The sequence below is a fragment of the Scylla paramamosain genome, chromosome 28 (assembly GCF_035594125.1).
Source record: "Scylla paramamosain isolate STU-SP2022 chromosome 28, ASM3559412v1, whole genome shotgun sequence".
Lineage (NCBI taxonomy): Eukaryota > Metazoa > Arthropoda > Malacostraca > Decapoda > Portunidae > Scylla > Scylla paramamosain.
The window spans coordinates 17,672,251-17,684,750 of NC_087178.1; the positions used below are offsets into that span (position 1 = coordinate 17,672,251).

The window sequence follows — 12,500 nt, forward strand, 5'->3', positions numbered from 1 at the left end:
ACTCACACAACAACAGGTACAACAGGTGTCACTCCGTCAGACACTCGCGGGGGTCACGTGTACAAGGAGAGCGAGCAGTGAGCGCAGGTGTGTAGCTGAAGGTGAGAGTCGCCCTTTAATAACGAGGTAATTTTCAAGTGCTAACCTTACTAAGCATTATTGGCCCCTTGAGGGAAGAGAAGCGGAGGGGGAGGAGGAGAAGGAGGGAGGTAAAAGGACACATGTAAGAGGCGATGAAGGAGCTCAGGCAGTTGCTTCACTCTTGTCTCACTTGTCTCACCGCCTCGTTGACTCGCTATCTTTCCTTCACAATGACCAGGATCAGGGAGAGGAGAGAGCTGCCTGGACATCATGAAGGAGAGGACGAGGGACGGGAAGGGACGAGGTTACAAAAGAGATGAGGGAAAAATCGAGGAAGAAATATCGAGGTACGAGGTGGCAAAGAGAGGAGAGACGAGGGACGAGATTACAAAGGGGAAAAAAAAGGAAAACCAAGAGCTACGAGAAGAGAAAAAGGTGGTAGAGACATCATAAAGGAGAAAAAACGAGAAAAGACTAATTTATAATGAAAAAATGAGAACTACGAGAGAAAAATAGGAAGAAAACACCCAAGAGGTATAAGAAGAGGAAGAGGTGGCGAAGAGGAGGCAGGAAGATAAGACGTCCACTGCCAGTAATCTTGTATACTTTCTTGGAGTGGAATTTCACGCCCCTCGCCTCAGCTGTTCCCGCCGTGGTGAGGAACGACGAATCTGCCTCATTCCCCCATGACGTAACGAGCCGAGGACTTGCGCAGTGGTAACCTAGTCTTAAAAATTGTTCCCCTTGTGCAGTGACTCAGAGGGTATGGGGTGCGACAGGAAGGGGGAGTGGTGGGGAGGTCAAGGGGAGCGGCAGTCATCCTTCACGAGCGCTGTTTTTGGTGCCATCAACCCTTCAAGTTGGCAACCCCACAGCCTCTCCTCCTCTTAGTGCTCTTAAAGTTGCTCCTCCTGTTGTATCCTGCACCTAGCGTCCTAACCCCTTCAACATTCCCTGATGATTTAACCCTTAACTTTTCCTCCTCCTTCTCCTCCTCCTCCTCCACCTGCTCCAACTCCTCTTCCTTCTCTTAAAGGAAGTGATAACTAATGACGGAAAAGGAATATGATCACTCATCTTCACTTTCTTCTCCTCCTCCTCCTCCTCCTACTCTTCCTCTTCCTAACAGAGAAACAGGTGACTAGTGATAAGGGCTGGGAATATGATTAAAAGGATGACGAAGGCTTTGAAGATGAGCTAAGCAGTGGTAGGTAGGAAGCAATAACGAACACAGTGGTAAAAATGTCTGTGGAAACAAATACAGTAGCAGTAGGAAATGAGGTTACAGAGATTTATAAAGACAAAGAGAGGCAGTTAGCGAGAACACATATATGACAGATAAGTAGATATGAATACAGTACTAGTAAAACGTTTAGAATGGAGACAGGTGAAGAGAGACGGCTAAATTAGTGACAAAAGGTAACGGGGACTAAAAAAGAAGTAACGTGAAGGTAAAGCAGGAAAAAAGGACCGGAAGGAATTAAAATACCGCTAGCAAAAAGTTGAAGTGGAGACAGAGGTTAACAGAGACAATTAAATAAGAGACAAAAAATGTAAAGGGGACTAAAAAGGAGGCGAAGCGAAGGTACGAGAAAAAAAAAAGAACCAGTTGTAAGAAAACGGTTCCAGGAATATGAACTGTAGAAGCAAAATCTCTACATAATGACAGAGGTGAAGAGAGACAATCAAACCAACGACACAACGTAATGGTGATGCCAAAACAATCAACACGAAGATACACCAGCCAAAAAGAAAACGAGATGTGGAAAGAAGTACTGTACACGCAAAAAGGAGTATGATGAATTAGCAAAGGTTAAGAGAGACGAGTAAACTGGCGACACACGTTAAGGAAGACAACCAAAATAGAGCGACACAAAGATGCATCAGCAAAAAGAAAAGACTCCTGCGGTGGCGGCGGCGGGGACTCGGCGACAAGGAAGAGGAGGTGGAGGAGGAGGAGAGACGTTTCAACACTCACTTTTGTGCTCCCTTCATTAACATGGCAACAAAAGAACACCACGGGAGCCGCCATTGTGTTCACCCATGCCCGATAACATTATATGCTAAGCCGCGGCGTCGCCAGGTCCTCCTCCTTCTCCTCCTCCTTCAGGCAGCCGCACGCAAAAACACCGCCGTCACTCTGTCCTGTCAGCGTGGCCGCGACAAGTACAACAGGTGAGTGACGCAAGTGTCCGTCCGTGTGTCCGTGTTCGCTGAGTGCCGGCTATTCAGGCTAAGCGGGATAACACTGGTAGGGAGTGGATCTCTGCTTGTGTGTGTGTGTGTGTGTGTGTGTGTGTGTGTGTGTGTGTGTGTGTGTGTGTGTGTGTGTGTGTGTGTGTGTGTGTGTGTGTGTGTGTGTGTGTGTGTGGATGATTGTCTGTATGTCTGTCTGTCTGAAGGTGAAGGTTGCCTGTCTCTCTTTGTTTCTGTGCGCTCTCTCTCTCTCTCTCTCTCTCTCTCTCTCTCTCTCTCTCTCTCTCTCTCTCTCTCTCTCTCTCTCTCTCTCAGCCCAATTAACCATAATTGGACCATGATGACCTCTCAAACTAAATGCTTGATAATTACCTACTTGAATAACAAGTATACGATGCGCGCGCGCGCGCGCACACACGCGCACGCACACACACACACACACACACACACACACACACACACACACACAACAATTTAACACTGTACACAAACATCCAAGATAACCACACGCAACACTAGCATATCATCACAGGAAAAAAAAAAGAAAAGAAAAGAAAAGGAGATGGAAAACACGAGTGAAGAAAACCATAACGTAACCTGCAGGGGACAAAAAGAATATCAGTCCGCACATCACGAGGTATCAGGAGGGAACATCTGAGGCTTTGTTTTGAAAGACACGCTCGCCTCGCCTGCGTCACGCCAATGCAAGGAAACAACCCTCGTGAAAAAAAAGATAATAGCCAAGTAAAAAAAAAAAATAATAATAAATAAATAAATAAATAAATAAAAAAATAATAATGAAAATAAATAAAAATAAAATAAGATAAAATAATGTAAAATAAAATAGAAGTAAATAAAAAAAGATAAAGAAAATAGTTCCTTGAGAAAAGATGAAGGCAAGACTAACAAATAATGATTAGTAATAAATAATGTCCATTGGAAAGAAAGAGAAGTGCAGGCAACACTCAAAAAAAAAAAGTAAATAAATAAAAAGATAAAAAAATAAATAAAAAAAAATAAAAAATGGCACACAAATTAATTAATAAAAATATATGAATTAACACACACACACACACACACACACACACACACACACACACACACACACACACACACACACACACACACTAGAAAACAATAAAGGAGCCTTTGACGACGAACTAATACTGAACGCAACAAATAGTGATAAAACAAACAAACAAACAAACGAATAAATAAAATAGAAAAAATCTCTTGAAAGAATAAGAGCATGAAAATAAAATAAAAACAAACACAACTCAAAATAAACAACAATATTTAAAAGCAACAAACACAACTGGACAAAATTATATTACAGTACTTGCAACACCAATTACGAGAGAGAGAGAGAGAGAGAGAGAGAGAGAGAGAGAGAGAGAGAGAGAGAGAGAGAGAGAGAGAGAGAGAGAGAGAGAGAGAGAGAGAGAGAGAGAGAGAGAGAGAGAGAGAGAGAGAGAGAGAGAGAGAGAGAGAGAGAAATACACGTAGCCAACTCGTAACGCAAATGATCACACACAACCTGCTTCCTTGACGTGATAATGGCGGGGCGGGACTCGGGTCTTTGTCGTGTCTTAAGGGCGTTGCTAAGTGTCCCTCCCCACCACCCTCTGTGTCTCAATGCCGCCCCTGCCTCGCCCTCGCCTGCAGCGCCCGCCACTCCCCCTCTTCCCTGCCTCACCTATCTCGTGCCCAGCAACATTCCGTTTCGATCGTGTCACAAAGGAGGCGACCTGTCTTGCTTCTCGCTTGTCGCACCTGCTAAGTAACGAGTCATGGCTATTCCAGGTGTTTTGTCCTGTGAGGTGCGGCGTTTATATTTAATCATTTTACTGTTTTGCTATCTTTTTTCATCTTTTCTGGGCTACATAACTATTTGAATAACTACAGTACGAAATGTCTACAAAGTTGCAGGTGATTATGGGAAAAAAGAAAAAAAAAGTCTAGCAGTGGAAAGGTGAATCCGTACGTTGTTCTACACTGGAATGAACTTTCCCCTGCATTACAGTGTTGGCTGGTCGAGGCCAGTGCACTGCAGGGTACCCGGGCCAGTGAAACAATTTACTCCTAATTCAATTATTCCCAACAAGGAAGCAAGGAACAGCTGGCCGCGCTGCACGCACAGGTGGTGAGCGATGGGCGGTGTACGGGGAGCCAGACCTGCTGACGGGGGTACGGACGGCACGCTGCGGGGAGGAGGTGCCTGTGTCTCGCTGGCTGTCTGTGCGGCCTGACACACAGCAGCCTCACACCACTCCGTCACAGGCTTCAGACTTACGAGGTTCAAGGTGTCATGATTATAAACTCATGTTGCTTGGGGTAATAAACTGAGCCAGAGAAGCTAATGCGAGTCATTAAGCAAAATACTTCTGATAAAGAATATGTAATAGGATCTGAAAAATTCCCAGTGACGAGGAGATGAGGACTTCGTATATCACTCCCTGTTTCTAATTTTCATTGATTGATCGATTCATTCACAGCTTCCCTGCCAGTGTGAAGGGTGGTGCCCCTTACCATGTTTACAGGCATGTGGAGGCGTGGCGGTGACGGGGCCGGAGCAGCCACACCACAGGGTGGCGAGGCGCTGTGGGGCGAGGCTCACTCATAAGGAAATGAAGCAATGAACGTGGTGTGCTCCTGAGTGGCGGGCGTCTTCGTAGTAACAAGATATAAATATCACGACTTTCAGTTCGTGTCTCACTGTTGAGCCGTGGGAGGAGGATTATGAAGCAATGAATGTCCACTCATAAGTTTCCCTCCTGACGACGCACTGCTGGAGGCGCGTGTCTTTGTGATGCCTCGCGCGGGTTAAAGTTTTGCCTTCAAGAGTTCAGTGCTCCCCCGCTCAGACTCAAGTCCGGTACTGACGAGTTGCGCCTTTGGGCCTGTGCCACACCTGGCCCACGGAGGCTCTCGTCCCCGCTGCGAGCCTGCCGCGGGTCGAGGATGCCGTGGGAGGCACCACGGCGGCCGCGGCACTGGCACCAGCTGGACGAAGGCGGTCACCTTAAGTCAGAGCCTCGCCTGTGTAATTAGTGCTAAGGTTGATGAGAACACAGAACAGTACCTAAGCAGACTAATAACCCCACTGGATAATCTGGCAACTCTGTACACATGTGTGATAACAGGTGTGTTACGAAACACCTGCGGTTCATGTCTCTCAATGTAAACAGCTGACACCAAAGGAAGGACTCAAACCAAGCAGCTATTCAAAGTATCTAAGAAATCTTATTTAGAAAACATATCCGCGTGACTCATCGACGTCATCTTCCAAAGATGAAAGAAAAAGATTAAAAAAGAAAAAAAAAAAAACTTAAAAGTAGAGCGAAGTATGAAACATGAGCGTGAGTAAGGAACGTCACCCTTCCAAACACACATCCTAGTTCCTCTTCCCCAGCCAGGCCATGCGTCAGGCTGTGGCGGGCCAGGGGTGGTAGGAGGACGCTGCATGGTGACGTGTCAAAGGGCGGGGGATGAGAGATGGGGAGCAGCGGGGAGCGGAGAGAGGGGGGAGAGCTCTGGCCAGGATACGGATGTGGATGGATGGCTTTGGGTGACAGCCCTGACACAGCAACACACACTATCTCCCTCATTAGCCAGGGAATTCTGCGCCTCACACTCCCACACGCCTCACTTCTACTGGTATAAATCTACACACGCACCACGGATCTTTGCGGGAGCGGTTCTATCTGCATCGCTTCCAAGTGCGTCGAATCAGACCCATCACACCTGAGTATTTTCAGAGAAGCTAATTAAATGCATGGTAACCTGAAAAAGACCGGCACGAGAGAGAGAGAGAGAGAGAGAGAGAGAGAGAGAGAGAGAGAGAGAGAGAGAGAGAGAGAGAGAGAGAGAGAGAGAGAGAGAGAGAGAGAGAGAGATCAGCGTTGGAGGTAAAAATTAAAGCACAAAATCATTACGTCTCATTACGAAGCCATTTCCAGGAAGAGAGAGAAGCTTGCACCAATAAGACCCACGTTTAAGTTCCTCAAAGTGGTGATGTTTAATTCTACACAGTATTCCTGACTAAAAAAAGAAGCATCAGGCAATTATATCCCATCCAGTCACGTGCCGAGTTCCTAGTCTTTGTGGAGTTCTTGATTCTGATATGAAGTAAGTTGAGACATCTCGGAATATAAAATTGGGTTCTCTCTCTGTTCTTTCTTTCTCTTTTGGTTCTACTCCATTTCTTTTTTTTTAGCGGTATTTAAGTTGACTTTTTACCTACTTTTTTTTTACATAGTTATGTTTTTTTTTTTTTATGTTTGTTGCAAGTAAAATATCTATCAACAAATCTGTTTATCTAAATATATGCTTATATATCCATTTAACTATCTACCTATGTATATTTGATATGCTACAACTACTACTATTTCAACAACAACAACTACTACTACTACTACTACTACAACTACTAACCTAACTAAACTACTACTACTGTTACTACTACTACCACCACAAACCTAATCAAACTACTACTAATACTACTACTACTACTAACCTAACCAAACTACTACTACTACTACTACTACTACCACCACTACCACCACCATCCCTAACCAAACTACTACTACTACTACTACTACTACTACTACTAACCTAACCACTGCTACCACTATCACCACTGCTGCAAGGTTATGTTCCGGGGAGGGAGGGAAGGGAGAGAGGATCAACACTGAACGATTTCTCTGTGGCTCATTTCACAAGATAATTTTTACTTTACTCTCACTGACTGACGGTTTCCGCTTTTCGATTCTATGCCTCCCCGCCCTGCCCTGCCCGCCGCAAAGGAAATGAGGTTATAATGATGATGAATTACATTTCACTATGTTTAGGGAAGGAATACTGATGCTGGCAACCATGGCCTGAATTTTGAGGGGCTTTCTTCCCTCATAAGGAATGTTTTTCAAGGGTTTCATGAATATTTTTTTTATCACTGATGGTGCAGATTCACCGGACACTCTTAAAAACCTGGTGTCATATTTCAACTACATTCAGAAGGCTCTTGTTGAAGCTCCAAGGGTTTTAAGGGTGTTAGAGAGACAGATTAACGAGATTTTTACATTAACAGGGGAAACGCTCTTGAGAATTCGGATAATCATCTCTGTGGCCTTTGAAAATAGTGGCGGTGAGAGAGCAAAGCGTTTCAGAATACGGCCCCTGTGTGGTCTGGTATCCTAAGATGCTTTGGGTTCAAGGAGGTTCAGTAAAGCAATCTCCTTGTTTGGGCTCTCATAAGCACTAATTTCAAAGACCACATAAATGATCTGTCGGACTTTCATTTTTGTTTTTCCTGTTGATGATACAGAATTATTAAACTTTCACACTAAAATCATGAAAACAACCTTGAAAACATCAATAACTTCCACCACCAGAGTCCTTTCGAGGTGGTGGAGTGGAGATAAGACCCTGAAGTTTTTGAGGATGCTGCCGGAGTGACTCACTGAAGCTCCGAGACGTTTGACATACAGTTCCTTGTGAGCTTGGTGTGGTATGAACAGGGGTTGAGACACAAGGTATAAAAAAATGAATAGATAAACGTACAAATAAAATAAAATGAAATGAAATAAACTAATAGACAAACTAACAGGCTAACTTACCAATTAACCAACAAACCAACCAAAGAAAGACATAGAGGATCAAAGAAGACACAAGGACTACAGTAGACAGAGACAAACAGGGCCACAGCAAACATAAAGACGATCTATTCTACCCTCTTTGTGCTCCATCTATAACTCAGGTGGCGTTAGGTATTCAGTTGAGTCATCTGATATAATGGCGCAGGTTTTGATGCGTTATTGAGTCACGCAGCACGAATGAAGGTTATATGGGTGGCGCTCTCTCTGTCTCTCCTCCCCGCCGCCTGCCTCTCTACCTTGTGTTTGCTTTCGCTCTCCAGTCTGTGCCGCTGTTAATATCGCTATGCTTATTGAAGAGCAGTCGTGAGGATTATTATTGCCGTTATTTTAAAGTGTTGTTAAGTCTTTTAAGTGATATATTAGTTTTGACACTTCTAATGCTTTATTTATTGGTGGTTTTGCAGTTTGTGTTTAAAATGGATAGCTTATGGGGATTAATTTCCGAGTGTCAGTTATTATTACTCTTATTATTATCATTACAGATAGACATACTGATAGACTGATTATTGTCATTATTATTATTATTATTATTATTATTATTATTATTATTATTGTCATGGTTGTTGTTGTTTTTCTGAGCACAAAATACCATGAATTCTGTTTATTGCGTCAGGCACAATACAATTACTATCACTATTACGATTACTGCAAACATTTCAGTTATATTCACTCCCTAATCAGGTCAGGCTGGCCAAACTGGCACAACAAACACCTCTCAGTCCTACAAAAATCATAATATAATAAGCACTTAATATCCACACGATACACACAAGCCTTATCCAGGGAGTGCGCATGAGGGGAAGGGATGCCATGCCTGGGGAACGACACTGACTGATAAGCCCAGGAATACACAAGGCCAAGATAACGCTATAATCATTATTAATTCCCCTTATCATGTGGTGAGGCTTCCACAGACACTTCACTCTTCTTTTCCTTTTCCTTTTTTTTTTCTTTGTGTGTGTGTGTGTGTGTGTGTGTGTGTGTGTGTGTGTGTGTGTGTGTGTGTGTGTGTGTGTGTGTGTGTGTGTGTGTGTGTGTGTGTGTGTGTTTGTGTGTAAGTGTGTGTGTGTGTGTGTGTAAGTGTGTGTGTGTGTGTGTGTGTAAGTGTGTGTGTGTGTGTGTGTGTGTATTTAATGATTTTTCTTCACTTTTGAAAGGCCGCTTTTTAAAAGAAAACCGTCCTTACTATCTGTGGCTCTTTAGAAATGATTTTTATTTTATCTTTGAATGTTATGAATGTCACTAATGAAGTAGGCTGCACTATTCCCTCCCTCCTTTTATAAATAACTTTTTTCTTCATCAGCTATGCACTTCTCAAACAAAAAAACCTTCATTATATTTTCTACAAATAATTTCATTTCTTTTTATCCTCAACAGCTGTTCATTCTTCACATCACCCTCTAATATTCACGGTTTTCATTTTATTTTACATTTATTTACCTTTTTTAGACTACTAATTTTTCTCTTGACTCTTAAGGGACAGTCACTCTTCAAATGTAAGACTTAACTTTGCACCATTTGTTTAATACAAATAACCATCTTTCTTTCAACTCTGAACAGCCAGCCACTTCTCAGACAGTCTTCAGTATTGACAGTTTCTATTACATGTAAAGATTTTTCCTTACACTCTGAATGTCCACTTGCCTCCTTAATTTTTTCCACTTGCCTCCTTCATTTTTTATAATTTCTTGCAACTTTAGGATTCATAATTTCTGTTTCAGTATGAACACCCACTTGCTCCTCCGACTATTACGACTAACTGCTTTCCTAAGATTAACTATTTTTCTTTTTATCTATGAACAATCCCTCAATCCTTGAACTCTTTTAAATCAAAACATTTTCATGATTAATAATTTCTCTTCTATCTTTGAAAATGCTTCTTGCAGCTTCCTTTAGGTTCTTAACAGCACATTCCTAAAATCCCAGCACAGCAACTTGTGCTAAGAGAAAAATATAAGCTTAGATGGCAAAGATGAGGCATGAATTACTCCTTACTCCAGTCATTACACTGTATAGACACAGCCCTTGAAATATTGTGTCCCTTCAAGTTTTACAACTATCAGCGATCACCTTACATTCAGATTATCCATGATATCCAAAAAATGCAAATCCAAAATATTTCAAAGGTTTCTGAGATGTCATGTCATTTCGTCTTAAGAGTCAAGGCTTCAGAAAGGAAATAAAAAATCATGTTCCTGTGAATGGGAGATATCTGGGTGGCTGAGGCAGGTTACCATAATCACTGCAGTGTTGCTAGTTTTTGTCTCTCAGGTCATGGGATACGAGACACAAGACGTGCAAAAGATTCACTAGAGGTGCTTGGGCTGTGTATGTGAACGATGTCACTAATAGTTTCTTATTTAAAATTCTGTATGGATTCTGTGAATGTAGTGTTTTAGGTTTTCTTTGCATATATTTCCATGTTTATCATACACTTTACCTATTATTTTCCTTACAAAAATGGAGAATAGTACAAAAGACAGCTATGTGCCTACAAGGATATGCATCAATGATATATAAACATAAAAAAAATATAAACATTTTCCCCTTTTTCCAATCTTAACCCATCATGAAACATTAAAAAAAGCCACAATTTACAAATCAAAACAGTGAAAATCATTTTAAGCATGCAAATTTCCTTTCTCCCCACACCACCACAAAACACAAAATGATAAACAAAAGCAACGAATGTCCCTCCTTTAACTCATTCCACACACAATAAGAACAGGTAGAAACACTCTGGTCATTACTCACCTCTCGTCGTACTTTCTGGTGTGGTTGGTTTTCCGCCTCATTATCGCCTCATTCTTGATAACCTTCAACTCGTTCTCAGAGGTGGATGATGAGGAATTCGTGACGGTCGAGGCCTGGGGCGGCACGGAGGCGGTGGCCACCATAGTTCCCATACTGGTGGTGACTTTGGACGTGGAGGAAAACTCTCGAATGCTGACTGACAAGCTTTCTTCCCTTCCTTCTCGTTCTCTGCTCCTCTCCTTGGAATGGATGGGCTCAATCTGCCTCAATGCTTCAGCAAGGTCGTCCCTGGACTTGATGGGCTCTACATGCCTCAGTGCCTCAGCAAGGTCAGCGCGGTGGTGCTCGGTCTTGTAGGGGTCAGCTTTGTGGGGCACGTCACCCTTGTACTGGTCATCCTTGTGCCGCACAGGGTCTATGTCTCGAATAGAGTCGGCAATGTCACACTCTGGGCCTTGTGTGGTGTTGCCGGTGGTGAGTGTCACGTCGTCTGTAAGATTAAGGTGTGTGATTAATGAGTCACAAGAAAGTGCCTAGTTAAAACATCTCTAATGCATTGTGATTATGGTTACATGTTTAATGCCCTTGTGTGTATTCTGCCTCATTTCCTATAAGTCACTGTGTTAGTCGATGTTGGTGTGAGAGGCTGGATCAAAGGTAGAGTGATGCAGGAGTGATGAAGAGTGTCAGTACTAAAAGTGACAAACTCTTGCTGTCCTTCCATAATATGAGTTGTGGAAGTGCTGGTATTACTGAACCATAATTATACTTTACAAATACATGCTACAACAAAACTGGTGGTGTTACATGCTGATTATAAAGCACAAGGAGAGGGAGTTACTATCACATGACAACAGCAACTAATTTATCCTATTTGGAGCTTAAATGGAATGCTGGGTCTCTCAATACTCAGTTTTTGATTGCTTGTTTAAAGATCTGTGGCTTTGAGAGATGGAGAAGTTAGTTTTCTGATTGTCTATTCCCTATTTTGACCAACATTAATGTGGAAGAATGTTTCAGGTGGTATGGCTACAGAAAGTAACTCTGTCTTACAACATAACACTCACTATTTGGTCAAACTTGTTTTTTTTTGTGGCTATCGTCTTGAAAGCAATAACTAGTTGCCTTGTGGATTCGTCACTATTCAAACTTCTTAGCAGCAGCCAAATGTATTATGAGCACGTATGCATATTTATACTGCAGTAAAATGACACTACATACAATTACACTGTGAATTAACAAATTGCAGGAAAAGGACAAGGTATACAGACTGACATATTCTCCACAGATATATGATGTCTGACTGATTAAATAAGTAGAATTGCACTCCTAACACATCCTGCCTGATGCTGGGTGATCATCAACAATGGCACATCAATAGTTAAAGAAATTTTTGCCTTTGACAATATGTGACGCACACACGGCCACACTGACAACCTCAAAGATGAAGTCATGGTTGATGTACATGCCGGCTACGAGCTGCACCACTCTTTGTACTACTTAATGCTACTCTATAAGTTTTAAGCTGACTGCCAGACTGCTTAAGCTCTCGCAGCAGGGAGGAAATACAGAGAGAGTGATAGAGGTCACATCCTAACCATCCTTCACCTCTACAGCTCATGGTATGTGTTTTACTGAACTCCAACAATATCTGAAGCTGTTTATCCATTTATACACCTGGTACTTCCCTTGAGGGGGTGACTACAGTAGAAAACTCTCCATCTTCCTTTTCAACATTCTTTCATCACCTGGTCTAAACCTCCACTGTCATCTTTATCCAGCCAGTTCTCATCTACTCTGCTTATCATTTTACTG

At 42.6% G+C, this 12,500-nt stretch overlaps 1 protein-coding gene across 6 annotated transcripts in view; it reads right to left on the reverse strand.

Moving 5' to 3' along the window:
• The window catches only part of LOC135115022 (supervillin-like), a 156,257-nt gene that overhangs the window by 65,117 nt on the left and 78,640 nt on the right, over window positions 1-12,500 (reverse strand). For all 6 annotated transcript variants that reach the window (XM_064031446.1, XM_064031449.1, XM_064031445.1 and 3 more), the window contains one exon: window positions 10,686-11,175. In XM_064031446.1, the coding sequence (XP_063887516.1) occupies window positions 10,686-11,175 (490 nt within the window). The remainder of the gene's footprint in view (window positions 1-10,685; window positions 11,176-12,500) is intronic.